This window comes from Nerophis ophidion, linkage group LG17, assembly GCF_033978795.1.
Source record: "Nerophis ophidion isolate RoL-2023_Sa linkage group LG17, RoL_Noph_v1.0, whole genome shotgun sequence".
NCBI classification, from domain to species: Eukaryota; Metazoa; Chordata; class Actinopteri; order Syngnathiformes; family Syngnathidae; genus Nerophis; species Nerophis ophidion.
In genome coordinates this window covers 35,314,426-35,337,287 of record NC_084627.1, presented here as the reverse complement: position 1 = coordinate 35,337,287, position 22,862 = coordinate 35,314,426, and the positions used below count along the sequence as shown (strand labels likewise).

The following is a 22,862-nucleotide window of genomic DNA, read 5'->3' as shown; positions in this document are numbered from 1 at the left end:
ATATATATATATATATATATATATACATATTAGAGTTTTATGTGGTTTGTATGTATGTATGTATGTATGTATATATATTGGGGCAGCGAATCTTTGGGTGTCCCACGATACGATTCAATATTGATTCTTGGGTCGCGATTCCATTATAAATCGATTTTCAGATTCAACGTGATTCTTGATTCAAAAATGATATTTTTCCGATTCAAAACGATTCTGTATTAATTCAATACATAGGATTTCAGCAGGATCTACCCCAGTCTGCTGACATGCTAGCAGAGTAGTGGATTTGTTTTTTGTTTTTTAAACCTTTTATAACTGTAAAGGACAATGTTTTATTAACTGAATGCAATAATCTAAATTTGTTTTAACTATTAAAAAAAACTAAAATATGAGTTATTTTATCTTTGTGAAAACATTGGACACAGTGTGTTGTCAAGCTTATGAGATGCGATGCAAGTGTAAGCCACTGTGACACTATTGTTCTTTTATTTTTGTTTTTATAAATGTCTAATTATAATGTCATTGAGGGATTTTTAATCACTGCTATGCTGAAATCATAACTAATATTGATACTGTTGTTGATAATATTCATTTTTGTTTCACTACTTTTGGTTTGTTCTGTGTCGTGTTTGTGTCTTCTCTCAATTGCTCTGTGTATTGCAGTTCTGAGTGTTGCTGGGTCAGGTTTGGTTTTGGAATTGGATTGCATTGTTATGGTATTGCTGTGTAGTGGTTTTTTGGATTGATAAAAAAATTAAAAAAAAAAAAAAAATCAATAAAAAAAAAAAAAGAGAATCGATTATGAATTGCTCAACGTGAGAATCGCGATTCGTGTTCGAATCGATATTTTCCCACACCCCTAATATATATCTATATATATTATTATTATTAAATAAATGTAAATGTATATATATGTATATATATATATATCTTTATATATATATATACATACATATATGTATATATATATATATATATATATATATATATATATATATATATATATATATATATGGTCAAGGTCTCTGTGGTTTATCTGTTGTACAGTGCTCATTGTGTGTGTGTGTATATGCATTATGTTCTACTATGGGAGTGGGGGATGAGTGATGAAGGGGGGGGGGGCAGCGGCGGCGATGACCAAGAATAACGCGGAGCTGGAATATAAATACAACACTATGTACATATTTATATAATATTTATATATTTATAAAATATGTAACTACCAGCTCCATTCACAGACAGAGTCCCATTGCTTTTATGAGCGGGCGAGCAAGTCAAAAGCCGAAAAAAAAAAAAATAAATAAATAAAATTAAAAAAAAAAAAAAAAAAAAAAAAAAAAAAAATATATATATATATATATATATATATATATATTTATTTATATATATATATATATATTTTTTTTTTTAATTGTTTTTTATTTTTCATTTTTTTATTTGTGGCGGCCGTAATAAATGAAAATGTGGGAAACCCTGTGTATGTGCCGGAAGACCTGATCGGACACGCATGCCCAAAAACGACGTCACTTCCTTTCCTGATATATATACCGATATATGTGTGTGTGTTTGTGTATATATATATATTAAAAAAAATCTGGAAAGGAAGTGACGTCGTCTTTGCGCATGCGTGGTCCGATCAAGTCTTCCGGCACAGGTCGGGTAGTGATTGACAGCCGCAAGAGGCCACTTGTGTACTTAAAAAGTGACCATTGTTTCAAAAGTAATATTTCCAGCTCAAACCCTAAAGTGTATGTCGCTTCAGACGCCATTGTTTACCACTCCTCCCAGGATGTTAATACCTAGTCAATGGCGGCTACTTCTTCGGGAGACACCGCCCTTAGTGTTTGGGAAGAGAATTGTAAGTCACGTGACAGCCCCCGCGAAAGAGCTGTAAACAAATCAACACGAAGTAAGAGAGGTGTATTATATGCACATAAATACATATTTTACACTAATATACTGTAGGTTATATACTCGGTGGGAGGAGGAGCCTCCAGACTTGCTGTGGCTGCTATCGGGTCCTTCGTCAGCCGTCGGCTGCAGACACTTAAATTGGACATAGTCAACAACACGGATGAGGGAACATGTTGTGGCTTCTAAACAGCACGTCCGCCGGTGTGTAACAATATGGTGGTCAGTAAAGTGCTAATTTCTTCGAAATGCATTTCAGTGAAGCTATCAATATCCATGTGTGCATTCCCACCCCACAGATCTTGGTGAAATACCGCTGACGCAGCGAGTCTGAGATGAACTGAAGACAACCGCAACGCTTTCACCCTAAACGTCGGTAAGGTTGTTTTCTATCTACATATATTTGGCAAATTAACATTTTTAAAGTTGTGTGCTTTTGTTTGCGTGTCACAAAAACTCACCCTGTGGCGACTGTGCTTCGAACTTGATCGACGATTTGAGGTTTTAACACACACTCAAAAAAAAACTATAAACATTTGATCAAATGTACCGTTTTGAGCTTTTGCGTCGTTGCCTTATGTTTATATATAAATACATACACGTAGTTGTGTATTGTCACGCGATGGCTGATTTAACTGTGTTGCGTTTGCTCGGTGGATGTTTGATTGATTGATTGAAACTTTTATTAGTAGATTTTACTGTACAGTGCATATTCCGTACAATTGACCACTAAATGGTAACACACAAATACGTTTTTCCAACTTGTTTGAGTCAGGGTCCACGGAAATCAATTCATGGTATATTTTCAGAGCAAATATGGCATACTTTTTTTTTCTTTTCTTAGTTTATTTCGAACATGAATATTTACAATACAAGACAATACAGACATTACAATATTACCTCACATTTCATCATGCCCGAAAAGGAGTAGGAAGAAGCAAATCTTATTTAATCCTACCCCTTTCCCCACTTCAGAGCGCCCACAAATACATACATACGTCTACTGACCCTCTTTACAGCAAAATAACAAAATGACATCCGTGAGTAAGCAATACAACAGTTCTGTAACATGCAATTAACTAATCCAGTCTTTATCAACATACTGAGATGAAGAATATCTTATTTTCAATAAGGTTGAAAGTGTTTCTCATAATTCTTCTTCTTTGTACTTTGTAAGAACTATTCATTTAAACATCCTCTTAAAGTGGATCATATCAGTACAATGCTTAATCTGTTTACTTAATCCATTCCAGGGTTTCCCACACATTCATTTCTTTGTGGCGACCCGCCAAAAAAGAATTACGGGCGCCACAAATAATATATATATAGATTTTTTTGCGGCTTTTGACTCGCTCGACTGCTCATAAAAGCCATGGGACTCTGTCTGTGAATGGAGCTTGTAGTTACATATTATATAAATATGTAAATATTATATAAATATGTACATAAAGTGTTGTAATTATATTCCAACTCCGCGTTCTTCTTGGTCATCGCCGCCGCCACCAATACACCCCCCCCCGGCCACCTGACCACACCACCACAAATAGATGCCTGACCTTTCGGAAACACTGCATTCCATAATTTAATTCCACATACTGATATGCTAAAGGTTGTAAGTGTTGTACGTTTTAAATTAGATTTTCCTCTATGGTAAAATGTTCCTCTTTAGTTGAGAAATTTGTTGTACATTCTTTGGTAGCAGGTTATAAATTGTTTTGTACATCATTTTAGCTGTTTGCAATTTTATCAAGTCATCGAGCTTTAATATTTTTGACTCAATAAATAAAGGGTTTGTATGTTGTCTATATCCAACATTATGTATTATTCCAATTGATCTTTTTTGTAACACAGTTAACGAATGTAGCGCACATTTGTAGTTGTTTCCCCATATTTCTGCACAATAACTCAGGTATGGTAACACTAGCGAGCAGTAGAGGATATAAAGTGATTTTTGGCCCAGGACGTATTTTGCTTTATTCAATATTGAAATATTTTTTGCCACCTTATGTTGTATGTTTTGTATATGAGATTTCCAGTTCATTTTTATTTTTATTGTTATTATTTTTTTTTACTAATTAAAGGCCTACTGAAATGAGATTTTCTTATTTAAACGGGGATAGAAGTTCCATTCTATGTGTCATACTTGATCATTTCGCGATATTGCCATATTTTTGCTGAAAGGATTTAGTAGAGAACATCAACGATAAAGTTTGCAACTTTTGGTCGCTAATAAAAAAGCCTTGCCTGTACCGGGAGTAGCAGACGATGTGCGCGTGACATCACAGGTTGTGGAGCTCCTCACATTGTTTACAATCATGGCCACCAGCAGCGAGAGCGATTCGGACCGAGAAAGCTGCGATTTACCCATTAATTTGAGCGAGGATGAAAGATTCGTGGAGGAGGAAAGTTAGAGTGAAGGACTAGAGAAAAGAAAAAAAAAGACAGGGCAGTGGGAGCGATTCAGATGTTATTAGACACATTTAGTAGGATAATTCTGAAAAATCCCTTATCTGCTTATTGTGTTGCTAGTTTTGTAGTGAGATTATATTGTCGTACTTGAAAGCTGTGGGGTGTGGCCACGGGTGTGGTGACCGCCAGTGTCTCTGATGGAAGCCACATACGCAGCTGCCTCTTTGATAGGTGCACAATGAACGACGCAAGCTCCGCTCATGTCTACAGTAGGAGCCGACTTATTACCACAATTTTCTCACTGAAGCCTTCCGGTTGACATGTGGTCGGGAACCATGTTGGCTTGACCACTCTGTTCCATAGTAAAGCTTCACCTTCGGGAATGTAAACAAGGAAACACTGGCTGTGTTTGTGTTGCTAAAGGCAGCTGCAATACACCGCTTCCCACCTACATCTTTCTTATTTGATGTCTCCATTATTAATTGAACAAATTGCAAAAGATTCAGCAACACAGATATCCAGAATACTGTGTAATTATGCGATTAAAGCAGACTACTTATAGCTGGGATCGGGCTGGAAAAAAATTTCCGCTACAATCCCAGACGTCACGCACACGCCTCATACGCGTCATCATACTGACGTTTTCAACAGGATACTTCGCGCGAAATTTAAAATTGCAATTTAGTTAACTAAAAAGGCCGTATTGGCATGTGTTGCAATGTTAATATTTCATCATTGATATATAAACTATCAGACTGCGTGGTCGGTAGTAGTGGGTTTCAGTAGGCCTTTAAGGGATTCTAGTAATTTAAATAACATAGACGTGCTGGGCGATATGGCAATTATTATTTTTTTTTAACCTTCGACTTGTGTTAGGGTTGGCACTGACCCGTTTTAGTTTTTAAATGCATAAAAGAACCAGATAAACTTGTTTTTTTTTGCATCATGGCTTCTTGAATTTGTCAGGAACCTCTATTTCAACAAAAAAACTACTTTTTTTTTTCTTTCACAAAATTGTAAAATGCTCTGGTTGAAAATTATGACCTTGGTGTTGTTAGGGTCGGTTTCGACCCAGTTATAAAAATAAGGTTATCTAGCAATATTTAGAGCCAAAATCAAAACAGTGACAACCAGTTTCTCTCCCATCCATGTGAGCTTTAGGGGATTCTCATTTTACCTTGTTATCCAATACAAAAACAAACAAAGACGGGCATGACCAGAAATGTGAGGTCAATTCAGTGTAAAATTATTAAAATGAAAAAATAAATAAAATACAACAACCTTTTATTTATTTATACGATTCTCTTGAGGTTCATTTTACCATTTTTAAAAATTGAAATCAAGGGTTATACTGACAAAAAAAAGGTCCAATGGCCCACACCAAAAATATTAAAACCAATACTTTCATGGATAAGGAAGCCTAACAAGGTAACCAAGAGATGAAGAACAAATCAGGTGATAGGTAATTGTTTTTGGTGTATTTTACAGCTGATTTAAGACATGGGTCAAAACCGAACCGTTAACATAAGAGATGGTAACAAATCTAACACAAAAGGAAGGTTAAATCACATTTATTTTTTTAATAATCTTCCCATCTCGATTGTCACCATTTTGTATATTGTTTTTAACCTGCTACTTCTAAAGCATTGTTTTTTTTCAAATCCCCTGACATGTATACTGTGTATATGTACATAATGTATACATTTTTAATGTATTTTTTTATATAAATGTTACAGGTTATATATATTTTATTATTACATGTATCAAATGTGATGAATATTTAATGGACCACAATTGAAACAGGCCTTTTGGCTTTTTGCGCCATCCATTTGCCTTTTTAAAGCATAACATGGATTGAATTCTTTAAGATGTCAATAAACTTCTCAATCAATCAATCAATCAATTTGTGTTAAAACGGTCTATATTTTTCACAGTCACTAAGTTGGTGTTTGTGTTGTCCCGATACCAATGATTTGGCAACGGTACCAAAATTATTTCAATACTTTTTGGTACTTTTTCTAAATAAAGAGTACCACAAAAAATTGCATTGTTGGCTTTATTTTAACAAAATATCTTACGGTACATTAGTGATATGTTTCTTTTTGCAAGTTTGTCCTTAAATAAAATAGTGAACATACAAGACAACTTGTCTTTTAATTGTAAGTAAGCAAACAAAGGCTCCTAATTTGGTTGTTGACATATGCAGTAACATATTGTGTCATTTTCCATTCTATTATTTTGTCAACAAGTGGTAGAAAATGAATCATTAATCTACTTGTTCATTTACTGTTAATATCTGCTTACTGTCTGTTTTAACATGTTCTATCTAGACTTCTGTTAAAATGTAACTATCTGTTATTTGATACTTTACATTAGTTTTGGATGATACCACAAATTTGGGTATCAATCCGATACCAAGTCATTACAGGATCATATATTAGTCATATTCAAAGTCCTCATGTGTCCAGGGACATATTTCCTAAGTTTATAAACATAATACAAATAAAAAAAAAATGAAAGAAGATGTTGTGATGCCAAAAAATATCGACATAACCATAGAAGTATCGACTAGATACGTACGCTACTGTACTTGGTATCATTACAGTTATTGTCAGGTGTAGATTCACCAATGGCGTTTGTTTACATTTTGACGCGGTGAGCTACGGTGTGTAGTTTTTAAGCCAAATTGCGTCCGTTCTCCTTTACTGTCCACACACATTGTCTGCTTGTAAGTACTCCGTGATTGTGCGCTGCCGAACATGCTCGTCTGCCTGTAAACCAGCAATGATACGACGTGACGACAATAGGGGCACGGGGGGGTACTATACCTTTCACAGGTGGTATAGTACCAAATATGATTCATTAGTATCGCGGTACTACACTAATACCAGGATACCGTACAACAACACTAGTTGGAGTATTAAAAATTCATACTGGCTCAATTAAAATGATTTGTCTCATCAGACATACAAAAACAGTCCAAAAGAAGCAACAAACAATTTGCAGTCATTTTGTTGTTATGATATACACTATATACTGTGTAAAATAAATTGTAAATGTTGCAAACAGCCCGTTTAACAAACTGACACAAAGCAAAATATATAGCATGACCTTTGACACGTATTTTAAATAGTTTCTCAACTGTATCGCAAATTTATAAAAATAGGGAATTTACAGTTGTGATGTTTGTGACAAAAACATAAACAAATTGCCTTGTTGGGGATACTGACGATATGTTAAAATGTTAACCACCATTTTCATTTTTTGATGCTACATACACTGTGAGAAATTCCATAAAGTAACACAAATTAAGAGGAAAAGTATAATTATAAAGCCAAATGTCCCCTTGTGGGAATATATTGGCCTATGAACACAGACAAATAAGCGAGAATGCCGTATGGCGACAAAAAAAGACAACGCCTGACCTAGTTTTTCCAACTGAGTAAAATGCACTAATAGATGTAAAATATTTGTTGAAGTACATTTTTTGCTTATTTTTTTGTTATTTTATTTATTGAGGATAATTATTAGTTATTTACCTTCCAATTACAGTACAATGGTAAACAATTCCATAATAATCAAAAATGAAAGTTTATATCCCTTTAAAAAATAGTTATTTTCATTTTTACTGTATATTATGATTACATTATTGCTTAATTTTGTCACAAAATAATGCTAAGAATAATTTTGTTTAACAGCAATAATTTGTGGGACAATCTATCATCCAGCAAAATTTGTTATCGGCCCAGGCCCAAGTGAAATGCCCGGAACTTAAAATACGCGAATATAGTTTCCGCACGGCCGGCCGCTGCAATTCAGTACATGCTAGAGTGGTGGTGTGGAGGTGCTCGGGCCGCCTGATTAATCTTTAAAAGATTGGGATCTCAACAACATGTGAGTCAGCAGCAGGGAGGAAAGTGAAAAGAACGACGGATGAACTTCTGTGTTGAGGACAGTGAAATGGATGAAAACCCCACTGGTGATTACGGATGGGCACCAAAACTCTGTTCCTGAATGGCACAGGTACAGACGTGCACAATAGTGACCTGACCAACAAAATTAAGTAGCTATCGGGAATTAATTTGCGTGCTAAAACAATGCATTGACACATTAATGCTGCAATCCAGACATACATAATCATTCCTTGCAGTCAGGTGGCAACTTCATGACTTGTTTGTTCCAGTCAGGTGATGAGAATTGACAGGACCCAACTGAGTCTTTGAGATATCATGGAGGATGATTACAAGCATCTGCTCAGCTCAGAGCAAACTGGAGAGATCTTCCCGCACAGAGGCTCAACAGACTCACTGGACAACAGGGCTAAAAGGTGGGTTGAATTGAAATGCCACAGTCACCCTTCAATACCCTGTTATTTCAAGCTCTGCACACTCTAATAATATTTCTGGTCTGCTACAAGTGCACACACATTGTTCATCTTCAATAGATGGGATACTAGAGCACTAGTAAGATGCATACCATGTAAAAATGCTGTCATCACATTTTGTGGAATCACATATGAATGTTTTTTTATTCTTGGTAAAGGCACACTCTTCAAACACTGATGCTGTCACTGTCAGGTAATCTTAAATGGTATACTTTTGTTGACATGATTCAGAAAGTTTTAACCTCGGTGCATGGCTGTAGCCACGACTAAGATGGTGAGCCGTGACAATGAGTTAAAAATTTACAGTTTAAGTCATGACATCTAGTAAAATAGTGGATAAGGTACAGTCCATGGTTTTCAGTACCATTATGATAGGAAATTAAAACCATATCTAATTATATTTCCAATCCAAAAAGTATGTGAAAATATCTTCTAAACTTTCAAAAAACGCTACAATTTCAAACGGCTCTTCTGAATATGCCACTTTCTAATTTCCGTACATTCGCGGTCTGATGACGTCACAGAAGGAAACTCCTTTGCACTGTGCCCATAGTCATAATGGAAATACGCAAAAATGGGTGGTTCAATTTTTTTTAAATAACTTTAGAAAATGTACTTTGCTTAAGTACCGCATTTCTTCACAGTTTTTTTCATAGTTTGGCCTGGGGTGCGACTTATACTTAGGAGCGACTTATGTGTGAAATTATTAACACATTACCGTAAAATATCAAATAATATTATTTAGCTCATTCACGCAAGAGACTAGACGTATAAGATTTCATGGTATTTAGCAATTAGGAGTGACAGATTGTTTGGTAAACGTATAGCATGTTCTATATATTGTAGTTATTTGAATGGCTCTTACCATAATATGTTACGTTAACATACCAGGCACCTTCTCAGTTGGTTATTTATGCGTCATATAACGTACACTTATTCAGCCTGTTGTTCACTATTCTTTATTTATTTTAAATTGCCTTTCAAATGTCTATTTTTGGTGTTGGGTTTTATTAAATAAATTTCCCCCCAAAAATGCGACTTATACAACTTATATATGTTTTTTTCCTTCTTTATTATGCATTTTCGGCAGGTGCGACTTGCACTCCGGAGCGGCTTATACTTTGAAAAATACGGTATTTTTTAAGAAAACAAATATAATTTAGTAAATAATAAACCACAACAAGTAAATAACAATGCATTTAAATAACAATGTTCAAAAAACTAAATAACATTTTTATTTTTTATTTTTTTTTATTCCTTTTATTAACATTTACACTTATTTTACCACCATTGACTGTGCTTTTTGTGTCAAATGAAATTTTGTAAAAGGTTATTATGAAAGGTAGAAGTGTGCTGTGCTGTTGTTCTCAGCTGAATGAGTAGAGGCGACTTAAGGCTGTAAAAAAAAGAGCGAGCCTCTGAAATTGCGACTGCTGTTTGTACAATAATGTTACATCGATGATGTCATTCACAACATCACAAGCAAATGAGAAGTGTTTTGAGTGTATGGGTTGTTCTTGATAGCTTTAACTTTGTAGGTTAGTTCATACTTGCCAACCTTGAGACCTCCGATTTCGGGAGGTGGGGGGTGTGGTCGGGGGTGGGGCGGAGGCGTGGTTAAGAGGCGAGGAGTATATTTACATCTACAATTCACCAACTCGAGTATTTCCTATATATATATATGTATGTATGTATGAAATACTTGACTTTCAGTGAATTCTAGCTATATAGTGTATATTTATTTTATTATATTAATATACAAGTAAAATAAATAGTTGAATATTTAGACGGCACCTATCAAATACACAGTAATAAAAACACAGTTGTTTTACTAACTGTACTGTGCTTGCTGGTTACTAAAAAACCAACAACAACACTTAACACGTAAATCGTTGGCCAATCAAAAAGCAACCCCATAACGCTATAGCCGACATTCCCCAGGAGATGGCAACAGACAACATGGAATCACTCTGACGGCGCCGCCATGGCTGTAACTTCCTCGTTCTTCTGCTTCGTCTCCTTGTGTGTGCAGTTTTTTATTTAATTCCGTAGATGTTGTAACGTGATTGGGCAGGCAAGCTGTTTAAGCGGACGTGAAAACAGGCTGTCCCAACTCAGGTCCGCATGGAGCTGGAGGGAGCGTGGCCTACAGCTCCGGCTGAATTTCGGGAGATTTTTGGGAGAAAATTTCTTCCGTTAAGTTTTCGGGAGAGGTGCTGAATTTCGGGAGTCTCCCGGAAAAAACGGAAGGGTTGGCAAGTATGGGTTAGTCACTGTTTCAAAGCGGCCGTCTCCAAATTGTTTAGTTGAGAGTGTGTTTCGGGGATAAATTATCGGTCCTGGACATGTTATTTTCCCAAACAAATGTTTGTTCTCCTTATAACTGACTCACATTTATGTCAATTTCCCTGATAATCTGCGTTTAACAGCAGATTCCGTTTTATTGGCCAATAATTTGACTCTGTCTGCGGTTACGTGAATGTGGAAATAATGTGCTTTACTGTTTTTGTAGAGTTCACGGATTATTGATTCTTGTATATGATTGCTTTGTATTTCAATTACTTACTTTTTAGTTAAATAATTGTGACCTAATATTGTCTGTTTATTTACATGGTATCAGTATAGAAATATAAAAATAAATAAATGGGTTGTACTTGTATAGCGCTTTTCTACCTTCAAGGTACTCAAAGCGCTTTGACACTACTTCCACATTTACCCATTCACACACACATTCACACACTGATGGAGGGAGCTGCCATGCAAGGCGCCAACCAGCACCCATCAGGAGCAAGGGTGAAGTGTCTTGCTCAGGACACAACGGACGTGACGAGGTTGGTTCTAGGTGGGATTTGAACCAGTGACCCTCGGGTTGCGCTCGGCCACTCTCCCACTGCGCTACGCCGTATAGTAAACCACTCCTCCATACTTCATCAGTCTGATTTGTATAAACAACCCTGAACTTTGAAATGAGGGTGGAAACACAAACCACACACTTCCACAGGAACCTAAAATTCAGGAACCAAACATTTTTGGTGGAAAATGGCCTAATGGACTCCTCATCCGTTTTACCGTCACAAGCTCCAGAATTGGCATGGACGTTGCGCGGCCCATCAATATTTTTTTTCCGATTATTATATTTTCATGGTCATGAGAAGCCATAATCAATATCAAAATGTGATTAATTTTAGAAAACTTTTATGAAGAAATGGCTTCCGTCTGGCCAATTTACCATACAGGCCTGATTGGAGGATTGCTGCAAAACATGGTTGTTCTTCTAGAAATTACTCTTCTCCACAGAGGAATGGGCGAAATTGCCCAAAGATGGGTGTGCCAAGCTTGTGGCATTGTATTCAAAATGACTCGAGGCTGTCGTTGCTGCCAAAGGTGCATCATCAAAGTATTGAGCAAAGGCTGTGAATACTTGTGCACATGTGATTTTTTTAATGTTATTTTGTTCCTACAAATTTGCTAATTTGAAAAAAAAAAGACTTTTCACTTAGTCATTATTGGGTACTGTCTGTATAATTTTGAGGACAATAATTGATTTATTCCATTTTGGAATAAGGCTGTAACATAACAAAATGTGGAAAAAGTGAAGCGCTGTGAATACTTTCCAGATGCACTGTAACCTTTTATTAATTCAGATTAAAATCATGATTAAATTTTTTTTATAATTTTGATAAATTTAAAATGTTCATGAATCTACGATTCAGGCTATATCCAAGCCTCATCAGTCAAGAAATGCTTCTGTAACCTGTTTTAAAAAGGTTTCGTTTTAATGTATATGCCATACAATCTATTGTAAGAATTAGTTTGAATTGAAAACCAATTCTGAACCGAATCTTCACCCCAAGATATGGAATTGAATTGAATTGTGAGTTGTTCAAGATACACATCTCATAACCCTACAATACGACCACAGTTGCTTTTGATGTATAATTGGGAAGAACGGGAAGTAGACCTATACTAAAGCTGAATTTACCTTCAAAAGACATGCAGCAATGGGCAAAATACAGTCCAAAAGCTATACTATTATATATTGAACATTTTAATCGGCCCTGCCGGATAATTTTTCCCCCCCAAAAATATTTTTTCATTCACCAAAGATGCCGTAGTCTGCAAAAGCGCAATGCTGTTGTCAAATTATTGTGAGTCTAACTTATTATTTACATTATTTCAATGATTTCTGAAGCAAAAACTGTTGAATAATTCTTGAAAAATAGTCTGTATTAAGCTTGAACGAAGAATGGACCCAAGGTGGCCAGACATGTCTGTCATTTCTGAATGTGCCTGCTAGATAATAAACGTACTGTTTTCTTTGTGTCCACTTTCCAGGAATTCATTTGACAAGCAATTACTAACATTGATGTGTCAATTACGACTGCTGTAGCAGTTTATGAGAACTTTTAATTCAGTTAGGTATTTCACACTGGTTGACTAGCTTTCTTGCTCTAGTATGCCAAGCATCTTCTCCCACTGAGCCACAAAAAAGGGTCAAGGGTCCATCTTTTAAAGATATTTACCTTCAGTATATTCAAAATTAAGAAATTCTTATTTTTGTCTGTAATTTGCAGAGCAAAGCTAAAACATAGTAAGAGTCAACCAGGTGGATATTTAACAATTAAAATAAATTGTCTAGAACTGTACTCAGATTTCTGCCAACTACAGTAGGTAGGCTGCCTGAATTACAAAATTGAAATATGCATAAATCCCTGAGAAAATGTCAAAAGGCCCTGAAGTTTTTTGCTATTTCTTGCCCCACCTTTCAACTATGTTTTGTTTTTCGTGTCTAATGCCTTATTGCCTTTACTCAAATGACCAGTAATTACTGTCTGTTTTTTAGGCCTTTCCATGTGGAGCCCAAAAATATTGTAGATGATGATAAGCCAGAGCGGGTGTCCGCTGAGGCTGCTATCCTCAACAGTAGAGTGCATTACTACAGCAAACTCACTGGCTCTTCTGACAGACTGCTGGTAAGTGATGTAAGAAGTGGGGCTGTCAAATGTAATGCATTCACTCATGCGATTAATCAATCACCAAAAGTATTGCATTAGTTAGAACTGCACTATTATGGCTCAAGTAATAAGATTATCTTTATCAATATTGAAAGCAAAATTATCCATTTTATTATGTAACATAAAATGCATAGTGTTTCCCACAGGTCGACAATTTACTTACAGTTAGGCCCGGGCGGTTTATCGACAAATTCCAATTTTTTGTTGCAGACATTGCAGGCATTTTTTAGCCTGCAGGAGTTTCTGTAACTTCCAACCTCCACCTACTTCCTAGCGGAGATTCACACGGCTAGCAAAACATGGCTGTTGGTAACGCAATGTGAGCAAGACGTTCGTTACAACGAAAATAATAGTGATTAGAGGTGAGAAAAATAATAGATTTTTAGATTTATCGCAATTTGGACATGGACAATTATAAAATCGATTAGTCAACGTCAATAATCTATTGTGAATAAAATAATGCAAACAGTTCTGAAATTTGGCTGACTTCAGCGAGCCACCTCACTGAGAGATCCGACCAGCTCCTTATTTATAGAGCAATTGTGTTCCAGTTATGCACACATTTTTATTAATTTAATAAATGTAATGAAAATGTCTTTTAAAAAAAGTACTGTTTTGAAAAGTTGCAAGTGATAAACGCTTATTTATTGAAAGGAAAACACTTATAAAACTGCATCAATATACTGTACATAAAGCCGCATCGATAATCGATATTTAATTGAAACGTTGCTCCTGAATCGTAATCGAATTGTGAGGTGGCCAAATATTTCCCCCTCTTATAATGATGTCAGTAGTTTAGTTTGTCTACAAAAGACAGCAGCACAATAAACTTATTCCAGCATCTGATATTTAAACGTTAAGCCGAGTGCAGGAAATGCAACTCATTACAAGGAGAACAAGACTGTAACAACCAACAACAAACTCCCAGTAAAATCAGCTCACTGTGGTGGAATCCTTTAAACAAGGTACTACTATATATGATGAGAAAGTAGCACAATCGAAAACAATCACTAAAACGGTCGCTCTGCATGTAGCTAAAGATGTAGTGCACATGATACAGTAGAAAAGCCTGTTTTTATTCACCCATTAAAACTATAGACTTATCTCAAACAAGTAGGGGTGTAACGGTACAAAAACATTTCGGTTCGGTACGTACCTCGGTTTAGATGTCACGGTTCGGTTCATTTTCGGTACAGTAAGACACAACAAAGTTTACATTTTTTGGTTATTTATTTAACAAATTTTTAAACAATGGCTTTATCCTTTTAACATTGGGAACACTATAATAATTCTGCCCGCGTTAATCAACATTAAACTGCCTCAAATTGTTGCTCAGATTAAATAAAATGACAAACTTTTCTTCTACATATAAAAAGTGCAACATTAAACAGTTTCAAGTCAAATCGTCATGCTTAATTTATCACAGCATTTGGGAAGCCTTTAGTTGATTTTTATTATATAAATGTTATATTTCTATCAACATTTGATAGCAGGGACCCTGCCATTCAAAGCTTTTCTGTCCGTAAAACACACACACACACCGCAACATGAGCTAACGTTATGCTAAAAGCTAATTAGCCTTCACCTCAAGCAAAAACTGCGAGCGAGCTGAGCTGCAGTTTAAGTTTCTAGAAGATCAATGGGCTCATAGTGATGTTAGTAGTAGTTGACTGGGATGTGTTTATTATCATTTGGGGAAAGTACGCTGCCTTATGCTCACCTGCTAAACACCTATCTGCTCGACGCTGAAGTATTTACTACATGCGCTCTGAATACGCACTGCTGATTGGCTGTTACCGCTCTGAATACGCACTGCTGATTGGCTGTTACCGCTATATGTGTAACCAATCAGATGGTTGTGTGGGTGGGACAATGCTGGGTGCTGAGACATAGGCAAAAGAAGCAAAACAGCTTGTTAAGACTTTAGCATACAAACTCTTTCGGTACACCCCCGTACCGAACCAAAACCCTCAGTACCGAAATGGTTCAATACAAATACACGTACCGTTACACCCCTACAAACAAGTATTCAATACCAGAGAGGTGACATACATTGAGTATAGTATTTACCTATTCTGCGCATAATATTTTTTTGCGGCAGAATAATATTTTGTATGAAGGGCCAGGTGAAGAATTTATAAAAAGTTAATTATTATTTTTTCATGACATCAAATATTTTATTATTAGTTGCCTGTTGTAATCCTCTATAGGAATGTGTATTATGACAAGGTTCCTTACCTATTTAAGTTTCTTTTGGAAAGATGGTTTGCTTTTTTTTAGTATGTTATTATGAGATTACATTTAGGTAAGTTAGTGCAAATATAGATTTTATTGATTATATTCAAATACAATCATGTATTCTGCAAAACTCCTATGAAAACCTCTTACATGCTTTTGTATAAATTTGATTTTTGTGTGCAGTTAGATGTGTTTCTACTAAAAATGCAAACTTGTTTGCCTCTACCTCCAGAGTCCACCTGACCACGTGATCCCCCGGGCAGAGGAAATTTATATCTACAGCCCCCTGGGATCAGCTTTTAAGGTGACTGGTCGTGACCAATTGTCTAAAAACCCCAGTATCATCACCATGTAAGCATATTTTTCTCAATCAATCAAAGCACTTTCTTTTTCAACTAATGTCATTACTGTAACTAGGTTTATTTTGGTTTTATTCTGTCTTGCAGATTTGCAATATGGAACACAATGATGGGCACATCCATACTGAGCATACCTTGGGGTATAAAGCAGGTGACAAGTCTTATGTGACATTTTTAAGCATGAAAAATGACAAACATCTGACATCAAATCTGACAATACATTTTGTTTAACACAATTAGGTTTCACAGTGGATACTTCTTTACTTCTTTAATTCACATGTGTAGAATTTGTTGTTGATGATTGGTAGTTGCAGTGTCTAACTACTGTTATTTACCCTGTAGGCTGGTTTCACCCTGGGGATCCTCATTCTTATCTTCACTGGTTTGCTTATGCTCTACTGTTGTTACATCGTGTTAAAATCACCAAAGGCAATCCGTAAGTCCCACAACTTTGTCAGCCTTTTGCTTAATTTTGTTTCATTATTTTGGTAACCATTTTTGTTTAGTTTTTTGGTGGGGGGCGGGGTATTTTTAGAGAAACACTCCACTTTTAAAAATTGTGACCATCATTCACAAGCTCTATGGAAACACACTTCTTTTTTTACATGCATCCTTATTTGTAATACCCAACAAGTATGAGGTGGTAGGGCTGGGCGATATGACCTTTTTTTAACATCTCAATATTTTTAGGCCATATCGCGATACACAATATATATCTCGATATTTTGCCTTAGCCTTGAATGAACACTTGATATATATAATCACAGCAGTATGATGATTCTATGTGTCTACATTAAAACATTCTTGTTCATACTGCATTAATATATGCTCATTTTAAACTTTCATGTAGAGGGGGAAATTACAACTAAGTCAATTGACCAAAACTGTATTTATTAAACAGTTATTAAGCAGAGGCACAAAAATTCATGTCATTTCAAAACAGGAAGTGCAAGATTGTCTGAGACATTTTAAAACAAGCTATTAGTGCACTTTTGTGCATGATGTCACTAAGATGACATATCAAAACAACACTAAATTAAAGTGCACCTTTCGTACAGAACGCCACTACAATATTTTAAAACAAATAAAGTGCTCTTTTGTGCATTATGTCATACAAGATAATTCAAAAACTGTCAAATAAAAATGAGCTGCATAATAGGAAATCAAATAGTGTTTGTCCTTCGCTATGTGGTAGATTACTGTGGACGTTATATCCTTCTGTTGACTATTTTTTTCATACGATGTTGATCTGGAAGTGTTTGCCTCGGCATTTTGATGGTGTGGGCTTGTGGCACCGAATGAAGATGTTGACATGCGGAGTAAGCACTCTTAATTCTCGAGCAGGTGACTTTTCAAATGATGTATATTAGCAGTAATGCTACATTTTGTAGCAATGCTTCTGCCCCACACGTGACAAATTTTGGTTGTCTGTTTGACATATTCCCACTTGAAGCCAATCCACAGCCAGAGGAAGAACCCCCTGCTTTTTTTCTTGGTAAATAATTTTTCCTTCATTTGTTACCAGATTCGCACCTTCTTTCTCTCGTATTACCGCTCGCACCACAGCTAACGTTACCCATGCTGCTACCTCTCTGCTCCGCGAGAGCGTATACTTATGTGACATATGTAAGAAAGTGCGTTTGCTCTCTGTGAGAAGGAGAGACAACAAAGAGTGGGAAGAGCCTGTGGTGTAATGCCAGCAGCTAAAAGCAACTGCGAGAGAACGTACACTTGAATATCACGATATTGTCATTTTCTATATCGCACAGAGACAAACCCGCGATATATCGATATATCGCCCAGCCCTATGAGGTGGCTAACAATGAAACTAATGGGAATAATCTTTTGCAGCCATAAAGCCTGTTAACAAAACATCCAAAAAAACACTAACAATACGCCATTCACTTGTCGTAACCTGCATATTAACCAAGTATCAGCAGTATTTTTGTTATACGCGTGTAATAAGGAACTACTTTCACAGAGAGGTAGATAGTTTATGCAGCTATTGACATACTGAGCCGGTGAGCTCTGGGTTAGTGAAAGTTTGGGCTAAAACAAAAATTAAACATCACATTTGTACAGTAAAAGGTTGTGGCCATAAACCGAGAAGTTGGTCAACTTTGACATTCAACTTCATGTTTTTGTGCAGTGTTCATAGTTTGTATTTCCATCAGTCAGTATCATTTGTTCCAAAGTAGTCGTTATTGGCTCACATGATTAGAGGTAGTACTAGTACCATGAATGGATTAACTCGGACCTTGACTTAAACAAGTTGAAAAACTTATTGGGGGGGTTACCATTTAGTGGTCTATTGTACGGAATATGTACTGTAGTGTGCAATCTACTAATAAAAGTCTCAATAATCAATCAATCAATCAATCAATCAATCAATCTGTTGTTGAAGAAAATTGCAAACTTTGTGTAATGCATCTGTGAACTTAATGCACATCTGTATGCTTAAAATGACCTAAATACATACATATGACATGTTATTAGGAATGTGCCTGTGGTTTCATTACATATGTACTTACAGCATGTACATTTCATGTGGAGTGAGGTTTTTGGATGTTTTTTTATAGCTCTTTATAGGCTGAAAAGAGCATATCCCATTACCTCAATTTTTAGCTGATGTTTTCCAGGGTTTATTTACGAGTTAGAATGCATATGAAAAGAAAAACAGCTGTGTGCCTATGGATGTGAATAAATGACAAAATTCCCCCCAAAAAGTGCAGTTATCAAATTTATGGAATATCTAACGTCACTCAATCAGGCAGTTTAAAAATGACCACTGTGCTGAATAAAATGCATGATGAATAAAAGGCACAAACTAACCAAAGGCATCACCAAAATAAATAAAATAGAATCAAGCCTAACTAAAACTAAATAAAATACTATATAAATAAGAATGGTTCTACTTGTATAGCACTTTTCTACCTTTTTTTTAAGGAACTCATAGCGCTTTGACACTATTTCCACATTCACCCATTCACCCATTCACACTCACATTCACACACTGATGGCGGGAGCTGCCATGCAAGGCCCTAACCAGGACCCATCAGGAGCAAGGGTGAAGTGTCTTGCTCTAGTACACAACGGACGTGACTAGGATGGTATAAGGTGGGGATTGAACCAGGAACCCTCAGGTTGATGGCCACGGCTTCTCTCCCAAATTCGCCACGCCGTCCCCATATAAAAAACAATAAAATGAACAACTTAAGAAGTGCCAAAAGCCAAAGAAAACAGGTGAATTCAAAGAAGAGAACTAAAAACCAACAGTGAAGAGGCCCATCTAGTGTTTAAAGGCAAACCATTAAGTGTTTTGGGGCACCAACAAAAAATACATTTGGGGTACCTCTACACTATGACGGCTAAGGTTTTACAGGGTATAATAACCCACCAAACCTTATCCATGTCCACACACACAATGCCACCGTTTAAGCTTTGGTTTACCACCCCCTCCCCTCTCCGTCCGCAGGCGCAATGCGACCTAGTAAGCATGTGTGGAAAATGGCAGATGCAGATATATTACATCATAGTCACCTCTGACCTGGAAGTGTGTCTTTACTTGGCAGTCTGGTATGTGAAGTATTTCAATGTAGACTATTGCTACATTTCTTTTAACTGTAAACCTTGCTTGCCTCACCATTTGCAGTTGTTAGACTACCCCTATTGAATCGAATCAAACCCGAGCCATCGTAAATGAATCAAATATTTAATGGACGTGTGAAAGTAAACAATGTGATAAAGAACATTTTACAACAATCAATCTAGGCATTTGGATATCTGGTCAGGACACTCCGTTGCTCTTTTGCCTTCACCTTCGTTGTCCATTCTTGCATTCCTGCCTGTGCTTGGAGGCTGAAATTGGCGGTCATACTTGACGGCCACAACCACTGACCGTTAGTTTAGTGGCTCTTTCATGGCTTCACAGTATAAATGGTAAATGGGTTATACTTGTATAGTGCTTTTTCTACCTTTTTAAGGAACTCAAAGCGCTTTGACACTATTTCCACATTCACCCATTCACACACACATTCACACACTGATGGCGGGAGCTGCCATGCAAGGCGATAACCAGGACCCATCAGGAGCAAGGGTGAAGTGTCTTGTTCAAGGACACAACGGACGTGACTAAGATGGTAGAAGGTGGGGATTGAACCAGGAACCCTCAGGTTGCTGGCTCAGCCACTTTCCCAACCGCACCACGCCGTCCCCAGTAGATATGGAGTACAAAACTAGACGTTGAGTAATCGTTGGACACACATTGCAGACAATAACTGATAGTCTGCTTTGCCAGTCCAAATGCATTCGCAGTTTTCCGTAGTCTTCACTCGTCAGCCAGGTAATACAAAAGACATGCTACCTTTTTTTTATCACATCTACGAGAGCCCGCATTCTCGTTGTTTACCCTTCGACAAATGGACAAAGTTTTCCGCTAAGTAGAATCACAGCTGACCTGGACATTCGAAAGTTCTCTTGCCATTCCACTGGCACAACACACTCGTTGACAAACATATCCCACCAGGCTGCCGTTTTTCCAGGCCTTATCCATAACTGTCGCTCAACAATGCTATGTTACCGTCTGAGATGTGTTGCATCCGAAATAGCTGCAATCACGCGTTTCCTTCTCTTAAGGTATTCATGTGTGATTTCTACATGCGCCTGTACATGTAGAAGGAGAAACACGGGCATGACTGAGTGATGATTCGCCTCTGTCTTTCGAGTGGTTACCTCCGAGTGGAAACCGGTTGGTATAAACCTGGCTTTGGCGCTTTCTGACGTCACTTCCTCTCTGAACTCCGTTTAGAAATGATCAATGAGTCCATACAGAGCTAAGAGCCGGAGATTCAAGAAATAGACGGCACACTTACCCGTGTAAAAAAATATCGAAGGACTAGGGACCTTAAAAGCTGAGTTAGTTTGTCTGAAACAGGGTTTAGGCTAAATCGTTGTTTGTTTAAAGAGTTATCTGGATTAATATACACAGAGCCATAGTCTTTGAAACATTGAAGATCAGCTAACCTGAGAGGGAAGGTGTGTGAAAATGCAGCCGCTAAGAGAGACAGGGTCGGGCCAAGCTATTGAGGGATTTGAAAAATATTTTACAATGAATGAAATGTACGAGCAACCTGTGAAGTAGGGATTCTAATTGAAAACCGTTTCTTGTTCAGAACCAGATCAAATTCCTTGAAACTGCTTTCCATTTTTTCAAACAACTCTCTTAACGATTTCTGCAAGCTGTAATGACATCATTATGTAACTCTCAATTGGGCTTGTTGTTTTGGTAGAGGCTAACATAGGGTTAAAACATAAATTGTGTGGTCTGCTGATAAAAAGATTTTGTTTTGATAATTACTAGACTGCCACCAACAAATATTTTGATAGTTAACTAGTCATCAACATCTTAAATATTAGTTGACCTACCATGAATTGATTAACGTGGACCCCGACTAAAACAAGTTGAAAAACTTATTCGGGTGTTACCACTTAGTGGTCAATTGTACGGAATATGTACTGAACTGTGCAATCTACTAATAAAAGTTTCAATCAATCAAAAGACTAATCGGATAATGAAATAAATTCAGTGGCTCTAATATAGCCTATGCCTTTTAAAGTAATTCAGAAATGTGTATTTGTACCGTAACTGTTGCTTGTTAGGCTTTTACAAAAATAATGACTATTAAACTAGTATCAATTTAAAAGCAAGGACAGGAAGTGTGCTGATAAAAAAGAAGAATCAATGTTATGATGTAAACAAAGGAAAATCTAAATACTCAACAAAACAAGACCATACTTACCATACCCCAACTGTATTTGGGAGGTTTTGCCCATTCCTCGGTGGAAGCACCGCTCAAGCTCCATCAGGTTAAATGGGAAGTGTCGGTCTGCAGCCATTTTCAGTTCTCTTCAGGGATGTTCAATGGGTTTAAAGTGTGGGCTATGTTTGGGCCACTCAAGGACATTTACAGAGTTGTTCTAAAGCCATTCCTTTGATATCTTAGCTGTGTGCTTTGGATCGTTCTCCTGCAGAATGGAAAACATTCAATAGAAAGCTTAAACACTGGCTGAAAAAAGCGAACATGTAGCCACCGAGTCAGAACCATAAAAATCAATAAATACACACTTTTTTTTTTTCTTGTTTTGTCCTGTCCAGCTACTCAGGCATATCATATTTTTGATATAGATGCCTGTATCGGATGTACAGATTTAATTTACAAAAGTGAAGTGTGGGATACTTCTCTTGTTGCCTTATTTGGATTTTACTTTATTAAATGCACAGCCATCCATTTTTTACAGCTTGGGGTTTTGGGGGTGCTGGAGCCTATCCCAGCTGCACGTGATTTATATTATTATTTGCCGCAGCCGGGCCGGAGCAGGAGAGGATAGAAAGAGAAAAAAAGGAAGACAGAGGGGGAAATTGCGGGGACCAGAAATGTTTTAAGACAGAGAGACAACAACCACAATAACAACCACAACAACAGAACAGCATCAGCAAATACGATATGTACAAATATGATAGTAAAAGTGATGGTGAAGTAAATATTA

General features: G+C 36.7%; 1 protein-coding gene across 2 annotated transcripts in view; it reads left to right on the top strand.

The window, feature by feature from the left end:
* Nucleotides 1-1,658: 1,658 nt before the first annotated feature.
* The window catches only part of slc38a9 (solute carrier family 38 member 9), a 48,383-nt gene continuing 27,179 nt past the window's right edge, over nucleotides 1,659-22,862 (top strand). Inside the window, exons 1-7 of one of the 2 annotated variants that reach the window (XM_061876834.1) lie at nucleotides 1,659-2,115; nucleotides 2,211-2,287; nucleotides 8,504-8,647; nucleotides 13,548-13,677; nucleotides 16,190-16,308; nucleotides 16,404-16,467; nucleotides 16,659-16,752. In XM_061876834.1, coding sequence (XP_061732818.1) covers nucleotides 8,550-8,647; nucleotides 13,548-13,677; nucleotides 16,190-16,308; nucleotides 16,404-16,467; nucleotides 16,659-16,752 — 505 coding nt within the window. In that variant the 5' untranslated portion in view covers nucleotides 1,659-2,115; nucleotides 2,211-2,287; nucleotides 8,504-8,549. Of the gene's footprint in view, nucleotides 2,134-2,210; nucleotides 2,288-8,503; nucleotides 8,648-13,547; nucleotides 13,678-16,189; nucleotides 16,309-16,403; nucleotides 16,468-16,658; nucleotides 16,753-22,862 lie in introns of both variants that reach the window. The other variant, XM_061876833.1, reaches the window with a different exon arrangement.